Source organism: Palaemon carinicauda, chromosome 5, assembly GCF_036898095.1.
Source record: "Palaemon carinicauda isolate YSFRI2023 chromosome 5, ASM3689809v2, whole genome shotgun sequence".
NCBI classification, from domain to species: domain Eukaryota; kingdom Metazoa; phylum Arthropoda; class Malacostraca; order Decapoda; family Palaemonidae; genus Palaemon; species Palaemon carinicauda.
In genome coordinates this window covers 92,543,553-92,564,176 of record NC_090729.1, presented here as the reverse complement: position 1 = coordinate 92,564,176, position 20,624 = coordinate 92,543,553, and the positions used below count along the sequence as shown (strand labels likewise).

At 36.6% G+C, this 20,624-nt stretch overlaps 1 protein-coding gene across 4 annotated transcripts in view; it reads right to left on the bottom strand.

Annotated features, from left to right (window-relative positions):
• Prp40 (pre-mRNA processing factor 40) overlaps positions 1–20,624 on the bottom strand; it is an 874,860-nt gene that overhangs the window by 18,615 nt on the left and 835,621 nt on the right. For 3 of the 4 annotated variants that reach the window (XM_068373863.1, XM_068373864.1, XM_068373862.1), the window contains exon 19: positions 7,001–7,024. The exons of the other annotated variant lie outside the window; for it this stretch is intronic. In XM_068373863.1, the coding sequence (XP_068229964.1) occupies positions 7,001–7,024 (24 nt within the window). The remainder of the gene's footprint in view (positions 1–7,000; positions 7,025–20,624) is intronic. 4 annotated transcript variants of the gene reach the window in all.

The following is a 20,624-nucleotide window of genomic DNA, read 5'->3' as shown; positions in this document are numbered from 1 at the left end:
GCAGAACTGCAGGAGCTTCGCGCCTTCCTCCCTCAGTACTTCCCCTAAGGCTGAAAACAACAACCAGTCGTCCAGGTACTGAATCAGGCGGATGCCCTGTTTGTGTGCCCAGACTGAGACTGTTGTGAAGACCCTCGTGTAGACCTGAGGGGCTGTGGACAGACCGAAGCAGAGGGTCTTGAACTACAACGCTTGGGTACCCCATTTCACCCTTAGGTACTTCCTGCTGGAGGGGTGAACAGGGATTTGAAAGTATGCGTCCTTGAGGTCTATGGACATCATGAAGTCCCCCTCCCTCAAGGCCGCTAGGACCGACTTCGGGGTGTCCATCTTGAAGTTGGTCTTACACACGAACTTGTCGAGGGCTGAGAGGTCTATGACTGGTCTCCAGCCCCCTGTCGCTTTCTCCACCAGGAAGAGTCTGCTGTAAAACCCCGGGCCCAGGTTCTTGACTGGTTCTATCGCCCCTTTCGCCAGCATCGCAGAGACCTCCTCTTGTAGGGCCGTCCTTCTCAAGGGGTCCTTGGGTGCCAACCACTCTGCCTGTTGATCTGGCATTAGAGGTGGGGGGGGGGTCCGCCAGGAAGGGCAACCTGTACCCTTCTTTCAGGACCGCTACAGTCCACGGATCTGCTCCGTGGTCTCTCCATGCTTGCCAAGAATGTTTGAGGCATCCCCCCCCCCCCTGAGGCTTTGGCAGAAGTAAGGGGCCTCTCTCCCTATCTCCTTCTAGAGGCGCGGCCTGGACGACCTCTTCTGGCTGCTGTATAAGAAAGTCTGAAGGATGACTGCATTGAAGACGTTCCTCTACGGGAGGGCTGAGAAGACTGAGACCAGGCCGTAGTAAGGGCGTCTCTCCTGGGTTGACTAGGTGAGGCGCGAGGAGGATGGGAGGCGTCGGAGGGCGCCCTTATATGGTAGGTCTTCTCGCTGGAGGGGGTCTGGAGTCTCCCGTATCCTTCAGCTTCCTGACCCTCTCTACCGTCTCTTCCACTGCCTTCAGGGGGAAAACTGAGTCATCCCACAGGGGTAGGCTCCTCAGGGACCTCGCTTCTCTGTTGGGGAGCCTCCTTAAGCACTCGGTGTTGGAACAAATTTATTTTGGGTCAACAGATTCACTCTAATACCAGTCACTGAGGGTGATATTAGTATGTCAAGGTTCCCAGGAGCTGCATAGCATAAAGTTCTGGTATTCTGGCTATTATCAAGGCTTATTTTTGAAATTTCACAGATCACTTGAATAGATTCCTAGTGATTACTAACACAAATCCAAGCTTCTCATTTGTCATCTTTTAAATTCATCATTATTTTGCTGATCTTACCATCAAGTTTAAAAGTCATCCTTAATGCTCTGTAATGATAAATTATACCACATATATGAATAACTTTCAAATTACTTACATTAGCATCCCTTTTCTGAACATTAGAACACTGGCCATTTATAGTTCCTAGGCCATCAACAGACTTGTTCTTACTTGAATTGGCAGAGGTCGTCAACAGTATCGGGGCTCACCATGGGTCCAGGGGTAGGGGTAACATTATCAATGCTATTCATTATTATAGATTTGGGAGTGGGGGAATAAAAATAACAATTATCAAAACAATGGAGAAAAGAAAATATTGAGTCTGACATCCTTGAACAAACCACACTTGCCTTTCCTGGAGATAATCTCTTCACCACCTGTGAGAGCTGGCTCCCAATTTTCCTCTCCCTAAATTACCACGATGGGATGGTACCTCAATGATTAGAGTTATTCAATATAAAGAAAACTCGCTTGATGGGACATAGCATTTCAAGAATACATTCATCCCCTTTTTAATCATGGTGGAAGGAAAACCGGACAGAATGACAGAGTCTTACATATAAAAAAACAGGCCATCCCTGGAACTCGAGGGATAAATTTCTGCCAGAAAAGTTCTGTGTGCAAATATAGGAATTTCACCCTTTGATTCAAACATTATCGGATAATTAGTGAGACCACCACAGCTCCCACAATTGGTTTGCGAGAAAATTGTAATCCCACCTATGGTATTTCTTTCTAAAAATCTAGACAGTGAAAAGGGGAAGAAAGGTCGGACATCAAGGTGAATCCTCTCATAAAATGATAGCTCTGGTTCTATCCACCCTGTGGCCAACCTTACCTAACTCTCCAAGTTGAGTCTAGTTTTCAATGTATTTCTTTCAATTAGGATTCTGAAAGTTTGCTTTTTCACAGAACCTTGAATTCTTTATTTAATTTAGACCCTTTTGCTGGTAAATTATTGGATGCCACATTCCTAGTCACTCTATACAACAACATTGTGAAACAGAAGACCTAGTAGGTAGTGTAAATACTAACATCCTTCCATTTGCTGAAGAGGTGGATGGCTTTGCATATCATGTGATTCAATAAAACCATGTTGGGATGAAAGAGGTTTCTAGTAAACTTAATCGTTTGCAACATGTTTTGTTTGGCTATGTGCTCCTGTAACTCATCACAAGATATTTCAGCAAAGTAAATACAGTTGGTAATACTGTAGTCTACATTACTGTATATGATTAATACTTACTTTTATGTATACATTTAATTTGTTATATATTTCATGTATCTATCGTATAGATTAATAGCTCATATTTTTTTATAGAAAGAAATGAGTCTTCCACTTGCATGTGCAGCATCCCCCATATTCACTCAAGTTGTAAACGATCTTGGAAATCAGATACTTCCCGTTAGTTCAACCTACGATACAGGAAGATGAAGGAATTATCTCCTTTAGAAACATTGCTAAGAAATACTCATATAAGTTGAGTAAGGTAAGTTTGGAATCTTTTTATTTTCTTCAAATCTGTGGAAACAGCCTCTTTCTAGGGATGGAATTGATATATTGCTGTCTCAAATTCTGAAAAGGCTGGCATTCTGGCTCCTGTTTGAGACATTTATAATGCAGAAATGTATTGACTGGTATATACTGACTGTTGCATAATATTATCCTATTTTTCAATCTGAATTCCAGTTTTGTCCCAATTATTGTATCTCATAAATTAAGCACCATTTACAAGTTGTTTGACTTAAAAGATGCTCTTTGTGGATAATAAAGAGGGAGTGTTTTGAATTACTTTACTTGGTCGTTTTATGCAGTTTAATAAGTGTTTATTGAGTTTTAATGGGTTTCCCTCCTAGACTTTTAAGAATTCTGCAACAGGAAAACATTGTTTTAAATCAATAGACATATCCTCAATTCAGGTTATAGTGAATTTATTGCAATTTAAGTTATCTTCTCTTTTGGATTTCTTATTTTCAAAGTGAAAACACTGTCTTAAATACTTTTGTGGGAGTACAATGTTATAAACAGAACAACTGACATTAGTTTTCATAACAGCCAAAAAAAGCAATACAAGTTAATAATGAGCAGACAAATGAGTTATCTTTGGCAAAGTGGATAACAATATGGCATGCCAATACTCTAGTAGGTGCCAGTCAAGTAAGCTATGAGTTTTTTTTAAATCTTAACATATTTAAATTTCTTTGTTATTTTCCGATTAGCAAGCCTTTGCTTGTGCACTTGACTGCTTGGTTGATTACGCTAGCCTGACTTCCATAGTTGGGTCTAGCAATTTCAATTACATAGTGTTTCTTCAGCAAGGGTTCTGAATATTCACTGCTTCTTTCAGAGGCGGGCTCCTTCTCGTAGTCTCAATTTTTTAAAACTACATAAGATCTTTCTGCAACTGAACCCTTGCAGTTTCCACATACCTAGTAACTCTATACAATACCTACATTACAAGGCAGAAGTCCAAAGGTAATATGGATTCTTATATCCCTCCTCTTACTTAAGTAAGAGGCCTTAAGCAACATTGTTATTTTTGGGAGTTGGCATTTCAGATCATAGATGCTCAAATTTTTATTTAAATGAATCTATAAATATTTTGCTGTGGGTGATTATCAGCTAAAACCGGGTAATCACATCATTCTGGATGACAGGGCATTTCAGTTCTCTTTCAAGCTCAGCCAATAGCTCCTCATAGGATTACTTTAGTTGGGTAAATTCAAACATGAGTGCTCTTATTACCCTTATAAGTCTGGCTATAAAGATATGCATATTATAGTGGTTTGTTTGTATTGAGTGAAGAACTTTAGTTAAGCTTATAAAAATTTCAATTTTCAAATATTACATCACTATTATTAGGAAGGCATAGTTGCATAGGCTACGGCTTTTGTCCATGAGTCTCCTTATGAGTGCAGTACTAACGTTTCAGTTGGAAACATAACGCAAAGTTAGTGTTCTAAAAATCTTAGGATAAAAATTCATTAAAAATATTTTGATGTGGATAAAAATCTTCACATTGTTATCACTATTATTACATTTTAAGGTAAAAAACTTTTCTGTTAGCTCAGAAATTCATTTATTTCTTAGTTTAGAGTATTATTTCAGACTTAACCTATCCTTTTCAAACCCTAACTATCTCAAGTGGTAACTAGGGGATTCAATGCAATTTTCAGTTTTCTAGTGACGAACAGTATCTATTGGATCCGAGTTATTATCACAGGGCATAGATTCTGTACTAACTTTTTTCACATACCTTTTCTGAAAATGGATGAAAGGGTTTCATCAGAAATAGATTTGTCCAGTAAGGGTTGTTTAGTATTACTTGAACAAACTTTCATTTATTAGAGGTAGCATCCCAGTTGTGTTTTATGGTATCACGGTCTCTAATCATACCATGACCAAACTGCAGTATCATTCATAGTTTGAAGTTTGGTCACAATAGCTCACAAAGCATTAAATATAAAACTATTCAATAAGCTTGAAGGTGAAGGTATATGATTGGAATAGATCATCTACTTATCTTAAATTTTCAAGAACCTTTCTTTAGAAAGAGCTTTACCAGCAGCTATTATATATTATCTTGAAGAATCATGGTTTTATAATGAAATTTGCAAGGTTCTAGTCCCCCATAGTAGCTGCAGGGCTGCTGTCTAATTAATTTTGATGTTAGTTGATTTTTAACTCTCTTAACTGCAACTATAAGAGGCTTTGATTTAATAATTGATTTAGTATCAATCAAAGTATCATTTTGATCAAGAAATATAATTTAAACTACATACAGTCTAGTTTTTAAAATAATTTTCTTAAACAATCTGCAATCCTGTATTTCAATCTGTATTTTGAGATGGTTTGTTAAAAGTAATCTAGACCAGGTTAGAAAATTCCAACTATGGTAATGTATAGTGAATTACTTTTAATTGAATTTATCCTAGCTCTTTCCTTTTCGGGCATCCCACCTCCAGTTTAGTATGGGAGTTGGAAATAAACAGAATTTTAATATAAAATTTCTTATTTCTATACTCACCTGATGTTCATTTGTGTTAATGCCCACCCTCCTTCCCACTGCTTCCTGTTGCCAAGGGGAAATTTATAGTGTTGACTTTGTAACCGAGGTGACAAAAGGAATGGTGCATCAGTTACCACTTATCACTAGAATCCTCATTCCCTTACTTAATGCATATGTTTATTAAAGGGAAAATGGAAAAAGTTTAAAATTTAAAATTTACGAGTTACGATTTATTAAGCCAAGCTTCTGGAGAAGAACCAATATCAATATCAAGTGATTATAGAAATAAGAAACTTCATTTAACTTTTTTTACCCAGAGGGTTGCCTTTCAGGCTTTATTCTTAAGCTTTTATTGGTCTGGTGATGGATAGGTGAAGAAGATGAGGAGGGTGGGAAAAAAATACTCACATGGGAGAAGATGAAAATGGAACCTGCCTGTGCTCATTCAACTCCCTCCACCCAGGTGCCTCTTCAACTACCACCTCAAGTCCAATAGTTTTACCATAAGAGTTAGCAGCCTTACCAACCATGAGAACTACAAATGAGGGTTTAGTAGAGCTAATAGGTCTGCCTGCTGCCTGGCCATCACTGGTCCTCCCTTGGCTAGAAATGGAACTCAGAAGCTGATCATAGGTACAAATGATCATTCTCTAGGACAATCTCTGGTGCCTTGCTTCTATTACTCATGATTAACCTTTCTACCTATAATCTAAGGATATTGATCTTTTAGTTGTGGCCAAGTGCTCCAAGGAAGCTACAAGGAGTGGAAATCCAAATAATCCAGAAGAAGGCTGTAGAACCTTCTTAAACTCTGTTGTCTAATAAGGTGTACTGGAGCAGTTCGTTTAGCAAAGGCAGGAGAGATGGAAGTAGGAATAACAATGAAATTTGTGTCCATGTCAAAAGTCACATTCCGAGACATCTGACTGGTTACCATCTAATACAGACCTAACGTCTCTAGACAGTTCAGGAGGGTAAGGGAGGGGGGGGGGGGAAGGCAGAATGAGTAGTTACTGTCCTCAACACAGAAGCATAGGGTAGTTCAAAGACATATCCTTGAATGTTCACTGGAGAATTATAGTGTTGTGTAGCCTTAAAAAACAAGAAGAGAAAGCATTCTAAGAATACCTTTTACACTGAACAGAAGGCCAAGACATATTTTCCACAAATAAGGCTAAAGTCATTACCAAGAGGGAATTGGTGTAAAACACTTCAACAAGTGACGTGAATTGATTTACAAGGCCAATGCAGGTAAAGACGAAGTGAAAGTAGGACAACTGAAGGAAAGGTGAATGGTGAGTCACTGAATAGGTGGTACTATCATACCCTCACTGATTTTACCTAGCTTCAACCACAATTCACCTTTCACAACGTTATATTTCAAATAAAAGGTGAAAAATTTGCATTCTTGTGTGAACAAAAATAAAAATAGCATCTAAGTTTCTTTATCCAGAGAAGTTTCAAAACCAATAATAAATGACAGTTTTACACTTCATTGCTATATGATGTTCTTACCTACAAAAGGAAGCAAGAAATTTTCAAATATATACTCCCATCATTTGTGCAATTCCCTACAATAATATGAACTGCCTGCAGTAATAATCTCAAGCTCTAAATTCATATCTAGAATTGAGCAGCAAAACATATTGCACAAATTTTGATTGTAAAGAGGAAACTTTTTCTTACCTTGTGTGGGAATTCCTAAAGGAGCTATAGAAAAGAAAAATGTCGCATGAGAAAGAAATATACCAAAATGTCAAGACCACTGACCTTTGTTTTCATCTTACTTTAATGAATCCTAAGAGTAGCTAATGAATATATGCTTGTACATAAGGAACTATTAGTGGCTTATATATATATATATATATATATATATATATATATATATATATATATATATATATATAATATATATATATATATATATATATATATATATATATATATATATATATATATATATATATATAATCTGATATGATAACATTCCCTCCCAATATTATGAGAATACAATAGCCCTAAACTTATCAGATACATCAATGGTTTGACCTAATAGCTAACATTATATATACTTTCTAGACTAAAGTACCTCCGTCAATTTATTGAAAAAAAAAGGTATCATATGTAAAATGGTCGCATAGCAAAACCTTGTTATAATAATGCAGCTGGTAATTACAGAAGGCTGACAAGTTGAGGGGCTAATGTACTAAAATGCATTAGAGCACAAGTTATTCATTGTCTTGGACTCTTGTTATAACAGGATTATAGAAGTTATGTTTCACTATTTTCCACAGTACATTTATACTTCAGATATATTCCATGGATCTCTTTACTGTGATGGGACGATGGGCTTTTTTGTCCATTATATGTTAACCCTTTCAGAATACCTAGTCACAACAAAACTCATGTTTGCCAAATCATAATCATTGGCTTTATGATATTTTTATTTGTAAGCTTTCTGAGATGGGAAATTTTTATGTTACACTTCATCACAGTGCATTAAATGAAAGGAGAATAAACAATCACTCAAAATGAAAAGTCAAAGTTAGAGGCAAATGTTTCATTGATTAGGTAATTCTATGCTACTGGAATCCTAACAATAAAAAAAACAATGGTGTAATTTCCTGTGGTCAGAATCCAAAAACTTATCATACATCTTACTATTTCTTTATTGAAATCATAAAATTTCCATATTTCTACTGCATATTTTGATTTTATTCTATATGTATGATAAGTTGGAAACACTGCTTCCATGAAACTATATTCAATATTAATATTTCCTTCCTAAATTCAGCTTTAAGTTTGTGGTAAGGTGGTTTATAAATAATGTTCAATATATTCATTTTCATGAACATCATGTTATGTTCATATTGGTTGTTCTCCAAAAAGCTCAGTTTATCAATGTTTAACCCCACCCAAAATGTAATAAAGATTTTCCCATTTTATTTCTGTTCAATAGATACATGCCCAAGTAAAGTAATGAAACACTCTAGCAGTTACCGGCAAAGAACATCAAGGGTTCTTTGTACAGTAATTCAGTTTTTCTGTCGCATCGGCGTTGTTTAGAGGCGTCTCCTTCCAGAATGTGATAAGTGTTTATTGTAATCTACGTTGTCTTCTATGCTGGATTTTTATTTGTTAGAATTATCTTCCCAGTTGAATTTCTTAGCATTCCTGAACAGAGATAGCACTGTGTATTCAGTAACCATTGTGACTACACTGTCTCGCTGTTCCCATCAGGGAAAATAAGTTTTACGTTCAAGTGCTAAGGGATCAGATTTTCAGTTCAAGGGGAAATCCAGGGAAGAATAGCCTAGTTGTTTATTATGGAGTTGATAACTATACACCATTCTAAATACTCTCTTAACCAGCTAACCAACCACAGCCCATGCGGTGCAGGGCGCCTGCTCATGATGCTCTCCATTCTCTCCTGGTCAAAAGACTTGTGGGACAGTTGAGGTGAGATCTTTGATAATTGAATCAGGTTTGTATAGCTATGAAAAATACAAATTGTTTTTAAAATTTGTAGTGTGTAGTTGTCTCTTCAGCTTCTACTCCTGATGCCCGGCAGTTGATCTTACTTGAATTAGTATGGGCCGGCAGGGGTTACTTGCCTTAGTTAGATAGGCACTGCACATCACAAGGAACTGGCTATCCTTTGAGGAATCTAACCAATGAATCTTCTGTGGATTTAATCAGTAAATAGAAAGCAAAGATAACAGTACCGGGCATACTGGGGTGCCAAGAATCTCCCAATTTATATATACTAAAGAAAAATTGAAAATTGGTAATTGGAATGTTCGAGCCATGAATCAGATTAGAAGTTACAGCAAGTGGAGAGTGAATTTATGAAATATAGTTTGGATATCTTGGCCCTAAATGTAACGCGTTGTAAGGGGATTGGTAAGGAAACCTTAGATCAAGGCAATACATATATCTATTCAGGAAGAACATGGAGTTGGAAGAGAACGGGTAGGAAAGATGATGCTAAAAACAGAAAAGGCATCAACTGAGTGGAAAGCTGTAAATAGTAGATTGTTACTTGCAAAGATTAAATCAAAGCAGTGATAATATGGTTATTATAGTTTGCTATACACCAAGAAATGATTCCCCGAAAGTAAATAAAGATGAATACTATGAACTGCAGATTGTAATATGTAAGATCTCAGGGTGAGATATGAAAATTATGATTGGTGACTTCAATGATACAGTTGGAAGGAATAATGAAGGTATAGAGAATGTGATGAGTGTTGAGGGTCTAGGCAAAGTTGCAAATGAAAATGGAGCACATTTTATGTTTTTATGTTCAACAAATAATCTTGTCATTGGAGGTACTCTTTTCCACCACAAGGACATCCACAAATATACATGGACTTTACCATGCGGCAATTACAAATATCAAATAGATCACATAGCCATTAATAAAGAGAGGAGGAGGAGTATGAGAAATGTAAGAAGCTATAGAGGTGCAGATATTGGTAGTGATCACCAGCTCCTCATTGCCAAACTGAAATTAAAACTGAAAGCACCAAATAGAAATGTAGATAGATTACCTAGATTTGATACAACTAAGCTTCCACATTAACACACAAGAAAAATGCAATTGAATGTAGAAATTGATTTGCAGTCTTAGAGACTTTTAGAGATGAAGAATGGTGTGATATTAAGAACATATATCAGTCAGTTTTTATTGAAGTTTTGAGACATGCAATTACAAAGAGAAAGCTATGGGTATCAAATGATACATGGTATGCTATAAAAAGGAGACAAGACAGAAATTAATTGTTGAAAGTTTTCAAGGAAGAAGTGAAAATTAAAAGGTAGAGCATGCTAAGAGAGCCATGAATGACAGGAGAGAATATTTAGACAGGAAAATAAATTAAGATGACACAAAGCTATGAATTAAGGGAGTGGCTATGTTGTAACAATTGCTCACAAAATTGTTAATGAAATCTTTACGGGGCAAAGAACCATATACCCATCAAAAAGAGGGATGGATCTGTTATAACAACAGAAGATGAAGAAAGGCAACGATGGATGGAACACTTTAGTGAGGTCATGAATAGGAGACATGAAGGGAATAATTTGATTAATATACCTGAAGCTCACTAAGACCTTGATGTGCCCATGAATGAATTCAGTGTGGTTGCAGTCGAAGTTATCATTAAAAAACTCAGGAGACGGAAAACCCCTGGTTACAATGGAATAACTACTGAGATGATACTGGGTGAAAATGAAGTGACCCCCATGATTAATTTGTAGAATGTGGCATAAAGAAGTAAAACCTGAAGAATGGGAGTGTGTTGGTGATTGCAATAATTACAAAGGCATCACACTTACCTCAGTTCTCATAAAATCATATAGTATGCTTATTGTAAAGAGACTAGAGAAAAACTGATGAAAAGCTGAGAGACGAACAAGCAGGGTTTAGAAAATATAGAAGTTGGACTGACCAAATTTTCATCTTGAGACGTGTTGTACAACAATACATAGAATATTGAAATCCACTTTTGATGGCAGTTGTGTACTATGAACAAGCCTTTGATAGTGTTCACCAGCCAATTTTATGGAGACTCCTGCATCATTTTGGAATTCCTCTTAAATATGTAAATTTGATAAAAATTTTTCATGAGCATAAGAAGAGCAAAGTTAATGTTAGTGGAGTCCTATCCAATGAATTACCAGTGAACAACACAGTACTTCCTGGTAATGTGTTGTCCCCGGTGTTGTTTATCCTCCTTATGGATTTTGTAATGCATAGTACAGTTGGAGATAGTGGAGAAGGATTGGACTGGATTGGTAATAGAAAATTAAATGACCTAGAGTATGCTGATGACACTGTCCTTATTAGCAGAACACCACAGGATTTGCAATACTTGCTTACCCAGAATGCATGAAAGATCAATAGAAGAAAGATTAAGATGATGAGAATGGAATATGCAATGGAAGATAAAATACCATTGGAAGGAAGGAAGGATTAATGAGGTAGAATCATTTAAATATTTAGGAACTATGATATCCAATACAGAGTCTTTGGAATTAGAGTTTAATGAAAGATTGAAAAAGGCAAACCAGACAATGGCTAGGTTGAGTAAAATTTAAAAATCAAATCGCCAGAAATTACATATAAAAATCAGGCAATATATCAGTTTAGTGAGATCTGTGTCACTGTATGGATATGAATCACGGTATAACAATGAAACATCTCCAACAGATTTAGGAGATTTGAGAACAAAGCAGGACGGGATTAGAAATAAAACTATAAGAGATTACTCAAGTGCCGTATGTGGATGAGATCATGGTGAGGGGTGAATGGAGATGGTTTGGGCATGCTCTTCGCACTCCAAAAGAATGATTGGTTAAAAAAACATTTAACTAGTCCACAAGGTACTACAAGAGTTGGAAGACCCAGACCTACATGGCTGAGGACTATGAAGCATGAAGTCGGAGATAATGAATGGAGAAGTATTGAATTAAAATCTCAAGTTAGAGATGACTGGCGAAATCTAACCGAGGCCCATTGCGTCAATAGGCGTGGGACGAGATGATGATGAGTTTATTCCTACGAGGATACAAACTTCTTAAGTCATTTATATGGGAGTCTTCCTTAGATGGGGGAAATATATGTTGAGAGGTATGCCCTTCCTCTCTAATAGATAGGATTACTATTAAATAATAGCAAAAACTCAAAAGTGGACAATATTTGAACTGTGTAGCCGGTCGTAAAAATGCAAGGCTGTAGATTATATCCCAGAAGATATGATTCATTGCCAGGGGTGAAGTTACTTGAACATCAAGTGTTACATAATAAATATCTGCAATATATTATCAATAATGATGAAAAATATTGATTTCTTACTTGCACTAGGGTGAATTCCAAGTGAAGGCTTCAAGCCCAACCATAATCATCATCTGCCTTGATTCCCATTACATACCCATATAATGCAGAAAATAATTGATGACTTTGATAAAAGTTATGTGTCCTATATGAGTATACAATTAGATTATTTGTTGTTCTGCAACAATATGGGGTAAAGAGAATGTCTAAAGATCTGTGCATACAATCTCTAAGATAATGATCCATAAAAGTGTTTTGTTTCTTCCATGCCCCAGCTTGCGGTCTTGAGGTACAGAGTGGTTTTTGCAGAACACTAGGATTGCAGCAAGACCACTGATATCATGTGCTCGAGGGGGGGACCCATAGCCACAGTTCTCCTGAGGATTCATAAGGTCTCATGATTGTTTCTCTCAACCAAAATGAGTTACAAAAAAATTGGAGATTTTAGACCTAAGATACTGTTCTTTTCAGATATTTACAAATGGATCTTACAGGACAGAGTGACATGTCATCCAAGTCATCAGTTACCTCTTTGAGAGACAAGATCGTGAAAAAATCTAATCTGATATAATTTTCAAACAATCAGGTTTTGGCCACAAATTTGGGAACAAAACATAATGATAATTATTTCCACTAGCTGGAATGTGACATAAGATAAGATAGACCATGTAATTTGCTTACTCTCTTGACTGAAGCTAAGGCAAGGAGGAAGACAGTCTTCAAGGTAAGGTCCCTCTTTAAAGCTTTAGGCATGGGTTTATGAGGGGCTTTTCTTAAGGCCCTGAGATCCTTTGTCACATCGTACGTAGGGGGTTTGAGTTCTCGAGGAGGACAAGACTGCTTGAAACTGAATAAGAACCAAAAGTTCCCATGAAGAGGATAGGTCAGCCTTTTCCGTTTAAAAACCTGGCACAAGGTCGAGCAGTAACCTTTTACCACAGTGAGTCAAAGGGATATCTTGTTTCTCAGGAACATTAAAAATTGTGCAATCACAGGAGATTTTGCACTTAGCCTGGTAGACTGCTATGGACGACTTTTGGAGGTATCCGGAAAGTTATTTCAGAGGTGGTCTCAAAAAGCCTTTCTTTCAGAGGAGATACTGGATAGTCTCCAGCCGTAAAGAGACAGGCAATGCACTGCATCGTGGAACTTTCTTATGCGAGGTGGTTGTAACAGATTTGGCGATTCTGGAAGTTCTCTTGGAACTTCCGTGAGAAGTTCCAGCAAGTTTGCATACCACTCTGCTGCTGGCCACTTGGAGCTACTAGAGTTACTTTTGACTCCCTGGGATGTTCAAACTCTGTTCAGTGTCTGACGAATAAGGCAGAATGCCAGAATGTCGTAAAGTCCATTCCGTCGGGTGCTGAAAACCATCCTCCACCACTGCATCGTGGTCTGGGACTGAAGGGCAGTACACTGGGAGTTTGTGATTTAGGTGCATGGAGAAGATGCCCAGAGACGGGGAACCCCACAAAGTCAAAAGTATTTTCACCACCAGAGGAAGCAGAGGCCATTCTGAACAAAATGTTGTCCTTGGTCAGCTCAGATGGATGGCAATGATGTTCTTCTTCATGGGGATAAACCGCAACAAGAGGGAGATTGCCTAGCTCTGTGCCCATCTGAGTACCTCTACTGCTAGTAGGAGAGAGGCTGCACCTCCTTGTTTAGAGATACAGGTCACTAATGTGGAGTTCTCGCTCATCAGCATCTCAAGAGTGACTTTTCAGAGTCTGAGAAGTGGAGTAATGCTAGTTGCGCTCCTTTCACCTCAAGGAAATTGATGTAAAAACCCTTGTCCTCTTCTAATCAAAGGCCCAATATTATGCTCCCTTCCTAATTGAGTACCACACCTTTGGCGAGAAGTATCTGAAAACAGAATGAACTGGGGTGGGGGGGCCGAGCCTGACGGGGTTTCTGCTAATAGGTTCTTCTCTCTCAGCCATGAATGGAAGTCTGTTACAACTTCATGGGGCTCTGACAGCAGGGTTGCAGGGTGGTCTGATGTCTGCGACCACTGACCTGAACCGAGTCTATATCCATGCCTAGATAACTGATGGACTATTGAAAGACGAGGCTATACTTCTCCAGGTTCAGCTGGATCCCTAACTCCTTGCAAAAATCTAGGAGTAGATTACTGTCCTTCAATAGGAGAGCTCAGGACTCCGCCAAGAGGAGCCTGTTGTCCAGGTACCTCAAAAGCCTGATGGCCATAGCATGAGCCCATGCTGAGACAAGGGCAAAGTCTTTGGTGAAAACCTGAGGGGCTGTTGGCAGGCCAAAACATAGCACCTTAAACTGAAAAATCTTGTCTTGAAAAGAAAATGTGGCAAATACACATAGCTTGGTGGCCATGTTGATGGCGTCATCAGTACTTCCTTGAGGCAGGATGAATTGAGACCTGAAAGTACATCTTGCAGGTCTATGATCAGAAGGGAAACATTCTTCCTGATGGCCTGGAGAACAGTGGCCAGAGTCACCATTTTGAATTTTTGTAGCACAAACAGATAAACGGGAAAGGTCTATGACAGGTCTCCACCCTCCCGTCAGCTTTTCTACTAAAAATAGATTGCTGAGGAAGCCTGATGAGTCGTATAACACTTCCTCCATGGCTTCTTTGGCCAACAATTTGAATACTTCCTCTAATAAGAGGAGGTCCTTTACTGAGCCTTTTGAAAAAAAATTGTTGGATCATCAGAGTCCTGGTCAGAGGTTGTGGACAGGTTATGAAAGGGACTTGATAACCTGAACGAAAGACTTCTATCATCCAAGGGTCAGCCCCAAAAGCCTGCCACCTGAGATAAATGCTTTGTAGGCATCCCCCCAATGGTGATAATTGATTGATTGGTTTGAGATTTTCTGGCATCCTGACATCTAAGGTCATTGATGCTGATATCGTTTATTGTAAAATAGAAATATAAATAAAAGAATGTTAAGTCAAAACCATAAAAGCAAAGGTGTCATTTTAGAAGTTAAATATCTTTCAGAAGACCTGCTTCTGAAATAAAGCTAAAAATACCACTAGCATGGTAAGGACACATCATGTCCAAGAATCTTGGCAAGGATGAACCTGCCATCCTCACCTCGAGCAGCTATTTCTTTCACTATGGTGATAAGCTGGGGGACATGCCCTTCCCAGTTCACATGGTATAGCTCTTAGAAAAATGAGTCTTACAAAATTCCATAGGTGGATGTGTATATGATGACGCCATCAACATGGCCGCCAAGCTATGTATATTTACCACATTCCATGAAACATAACCTCTCAGGCATTTGTGCTAGAAGTAAGAACTTTGTATCAAAATGTTGCTGATAAAATGAAGAATATTTTTTATTTGCATAAACTTTTACATAAATTTAATGTTTTTTTTTCTGAAAATTTCACTGAAATATAGAAAATGGATATTCTTGTTTGCTAAATGTCAGATTTAACATTGATTTATTCAGAAACCAAAATGTCTATGAAAAAATTATCACATAAAGAAAAAAATTATTTTTTTTTTCATTAGAATTCAGAATATTCATATGATAGGGTTTGGACAAGTATTAAGGGACGTACCTATGAAAATACTTGTCATATTTATATTTTGAGAACTTCACCAATTTACAGAAATTACAAAGTAGTTTTGAAATGCATGCACTAGTCATGCACCGGGATAATAAAATTTCTTTAAAACTACTGTGTGGGCACATAGACACATCTATTATACATATAATATAGATGTGTATATATGTAGCCTATGTGTGTGTATATATATATATATATATATATATATATATATATATATATATATATATATATATATATATATTATATATATTTATATATATTTATTTATATATATATATATATATATATATATATATATATATATATATATATATATATATATATATATATATATTAGTGTGCTACTGTAGTTAACACACATTTGGGTTCTCTTCAAATGTCATCTTTAATGTGTTATAGATTAGAGTTGGTATGTTACATCTTCAAGTAAAGTCTAAGTAAGTTAGCTTTAAAATAGTTTATTCTTTAAGAACAGCGTTAACATCTCCATCACAGGAGTATAGCTGGTTTGGTCGGATGACCATTCCGTATGACATCATAAAGTAAACTGATACAAATATCCAATTTCATACTAAAGTCTCCTCAGTTATCTTAGCATTTATGCATTTATAGTAAACACAACATTTATACCGGAAGATACTTGTTCCGTTCTCACAGACAACTTCTTTCTCACGGGACTTGGTTGTGTTTACTCTTCATGAAAAATGTTACATTGCTGAGGTTTGGCAATCGCATCCTGCTTAGAATATGACTATGGCAGTTCTCACACTTCTCTTACTTCCACAATGACCTGTAGGTCATGTGTTTTAATCAAGTAATATCTAATATATTACATTAGCTCGGTCAGCTACCTAAATTCTAACAATTTAACAATACGTCAAAATATGTTTACTAGGAGTGTGACTGGATATATATATATATATATATATATATATATATATATATATATATATATATATATATATATATATATATATATATATATATATATATATATATATATATATATATATATATATATATATATATATATATATATCTATTTTTCTTTTTAACTTTAGCCATAAGCAAATGAGGACGAATGTTCAAATAGGCACATTAAAAAAAATGATAATGCATACTTAACAAATATTGCTAAAACAAAGAAAAAATGCATGATAAATACAGATCACATATATGGTACATTGCTAGCAAACGATTAATATAAGGTACCCCAAGAAAAAAAATACTGATATACATATGATTCGGTAACTTTGTTGAAGAATAGTTGTTAACTTTGTCAAAAACATAGATTATTATAATACGGTAACTAATAAAAATATTTGTTACCTTGGTAAAGATACAATTCTAGTGCACAAACACGAATTCCTGGTACGTACACGTACCACTGTTTCGTACATATATATATATATATTTATACATAGGGCTTATATATTTTATTAGATGCCCATAGATTCTGTTTTTTAACATTCAGGCTTATATATTTTATTAGATGCCGAAAAAATGATTTATTTTTTAAATGTTTATTTTTTTTAAATGCAAATGTTCTATAGTCTCTTCTATTACATATTACAAGCGTACTAACTGCTTTTCATGCACAACACTTTTCCAAGACAATATTACTCCTTTGAACGAATGAAGGGGCCAGTTTCAAACGGCTTTAAATAGAATTAAATAAGGAGTTTTATCTGGACATGGCAAAACGTTCTGTTTGATCTCAATACTGTTACTCTTTAACCTACGCCAAACAAGGATGTTAACGGCGATAAATATCATCACTGTAACACTTATTCCTGCTAGTGGTATGTATAATCAACGTTCTTCATAAGTCGGTGTCGAGTGGTCCATCTCGGTCAATTTCATCAACCGCTAACCACATGTGCATTGTATGGGAGAGGTAAAGATGGAATTGTTGTTGACCACGTGAAGTTCGCGAAGTAGGCCCATTCTCTGATGATAGTCTGGATTCCTCGGACCATGTAATTCGGGGACGTACCGATGCAACCCTCTGCTGCAACGAAGATTTGGGAATAGGACGTGGATCCGTCCGGGCATGATACATTGAAGCCGGCCTTGTCGAATCGTATCCACGAGCCGTTGTTCAGTCTGCAATTGAACTTATCATTGTCAAAAGGATAAAGCCTATCCAGACAATTTTCATTTGTATGGGAGAGAGCACCGTCTAGCACTATACCTAACTCGCATGAATCCATTAAGTTTTTATGGAATTCAAATGAGTCAGCTGTACATATTTTTCTATCCATTGTGTCTGAACAGTGAGTTAATTGATATAAGTCTTTAATGACCGTATATGTTTCCTTGTCTGGGGAAATCAATACGTGTCCTGTCAAACTGGATATTACTGGATTTGAGTGATTCGTCATGAAAGTCGGAAATGGTGATATCCTGTAAGATTGCCAGGCATCGGAAGAATCATAGGGAATTGTAATCATAAGCCTGTGATTTTTAACGCTTACTGTAATTAGGTTGTAATAAAATTCTAACCTACGTGCGTCTAACAAAGTAATATAACCTAATTTCTCCCGTCCGTTCTCCACAATTAACGTTAAGTCTCTTATTGGCAACAAATGGGGTGACAGTACACCTTTAGTCGCTAACGTGATAGCTTCCACATAATCTTTTGATTTCTCAATGAAATGTGCAATTCTATTATGTATGTGATCTATTTTTTAATCATAATACGTTAACGTTGCCAACAAATCCTGTACTTCCATAATCTGATTGATATTACTAGAATGTTCATTTACCAAACCCATAATTTGATTGATTGAAGCTAACTGATTCCTTTAGTTCTGACATAATCAATTCATCTTCATGAGTCAAAAACTCAATTTTCTTATTTTGATTACTAATCTTAAGACGATTGGAAATTCCTAAGCCTAAACTTGCAATAGAACCAAAGATGTTTAGTGCAGCAAAAATAAACGGGTTACGTTTCTCAAGATTATCGTGTCCTACAGTCCACAGCCAAAGATTCTGCCTCGTAAGTCTTATTTTGCAAGTCGTCAGATAGCATCTCTGCAACTTTTAGTGTTGATGCAAGCGAACTCTCTGTATTGAAAGGAAAATGTCTTCTATGCATTTCATTTAATGAAACAGCAAACCTTGAAATGGCGCTCTTTAAGCTAGTGACGTCATTCTCTGGGAGAAAAATTGCTTGCATACGCACTTAAAAAACTACGTTACTTGATGTAATAAAAACGTCTTCTTGTCTTTCAACTATAGTGCCTTATTTAAAATCTATACTTTTAGTTTTAGAGCTCATCCCACACGAGAAAAATGTCTGAGCGAACGATATCACTCCCAATAACAAAAACTTCATCTTGGAAACCTGTAACGAGAAAAATATATGTAATTACTCCTGTATTAAGAAGAAAAACTTTTAACATATAATGATTACAAAAAAGTAAAAAAAAAAATAAAAATCTTTCCCTCACTTCTTTCCCTTTTATTTTAATTTCTTATGTGAGCCAATGGTACGATTCTCTCATCCGTGGGTTGGGATACGTTTTGAACTCTAAATCTATTGGCTGTTAATGTTTCCAAAATGTTAAATGGGCCTTCAAACTTAGGTGTTAGTTTATAATTGAGTCCTTTACGTACATTTACCTGTATGTATACATTATCACCCACGGTATATGTTTTAGTTGGCTTTGCTATTCTATCATGATTCCTTTTCATTATGATTTGTGATTCTTCTAAATTCTTTCGAAAGATATCAAAACGACTTTTGCTTGCATTTATACATTCTTTTAAAGGATTTGATAGATTAGTTGTAGGCGTTAATACATGGAAAGGCGTTCCAACTGGGGTACCATACAATGCTTCGTGCGGTGACATTTTAATTGATATATGATATGAATGATTCAGAGTACTTAGTACCGCAGGTATTGCAATATCCCAGTTGGGGTCTGATCCCCCTAGTGTTACTCTTAATATATTTAAAACCTTCCTATTTGCTCTTTCCACTAGCCCATTCGATTCTGGGTGACATATCATGGTATTTATTTTCTTTATGCTAAGGAATTCACACAATGAGGTAAGAAAGTGATTATTAAATTCTCCACCCGAGTCTGAGATTATCATGTGTGGAATTCCATGTTTACAAATGTAACACTCGTAAAACTTCCTAGCGCATTCAATCGCAGTTTTAGTTTTAAGAGCTATTAGTTCTGTATATCGAGTTAAAGCATCTACAATTACTAAGAGGTGCTTATTTCCTCTGTCTGACTCGTAAAATCCTGTTAATAAATCTAAATGTATCCTTTCAAAGGGTTGATGGGAACGGGATAAGCCCCTAGGCTGACAGGTGTTTTCGTATGCCCTTTGTTTCCCTGACGTGCGACAATTAGCTATATGTTTTTTTATATCTGTAAGCATCGTATGCCAATAAAACAATGATTTGGCTTTCTGTGACATTAATGAGAACCCCGGGTGTCCATGCAATGAATTTGCATGCAACCAATTCAGGACAGTGGAAATAAGTGAGATTGGTACCACTACCTGGTCGTTAGTTACATGTGGTGTATTGCGAGTTTTCCTTGTCACGGTCCTACACAGAATATTGTCTTTGATTATATAATTCTGCTGCTTATACTTTATATATTCCTTTTCCTTATGATTGCCTTTCAAAGCATTTATAATTTTTTCTAATTTCTGATCTTTTCTTTGCTCAGTCTGTAATAATTCAGCACTCCAGCCCAAATCTTCTTGTTCAGATATCGTTTTAACAATAGGCATGGATGTTGATATATCTATTAATTCAGCTAAAGGTTCCGTACAAGATGACACGGGGTTGCGTAATAATGCATCAGCAATGATATTTGCTTTCCCAGGTAAATACCCGATTCTCGCGCCAAAGTCTTGAATGATCAAATGCCACC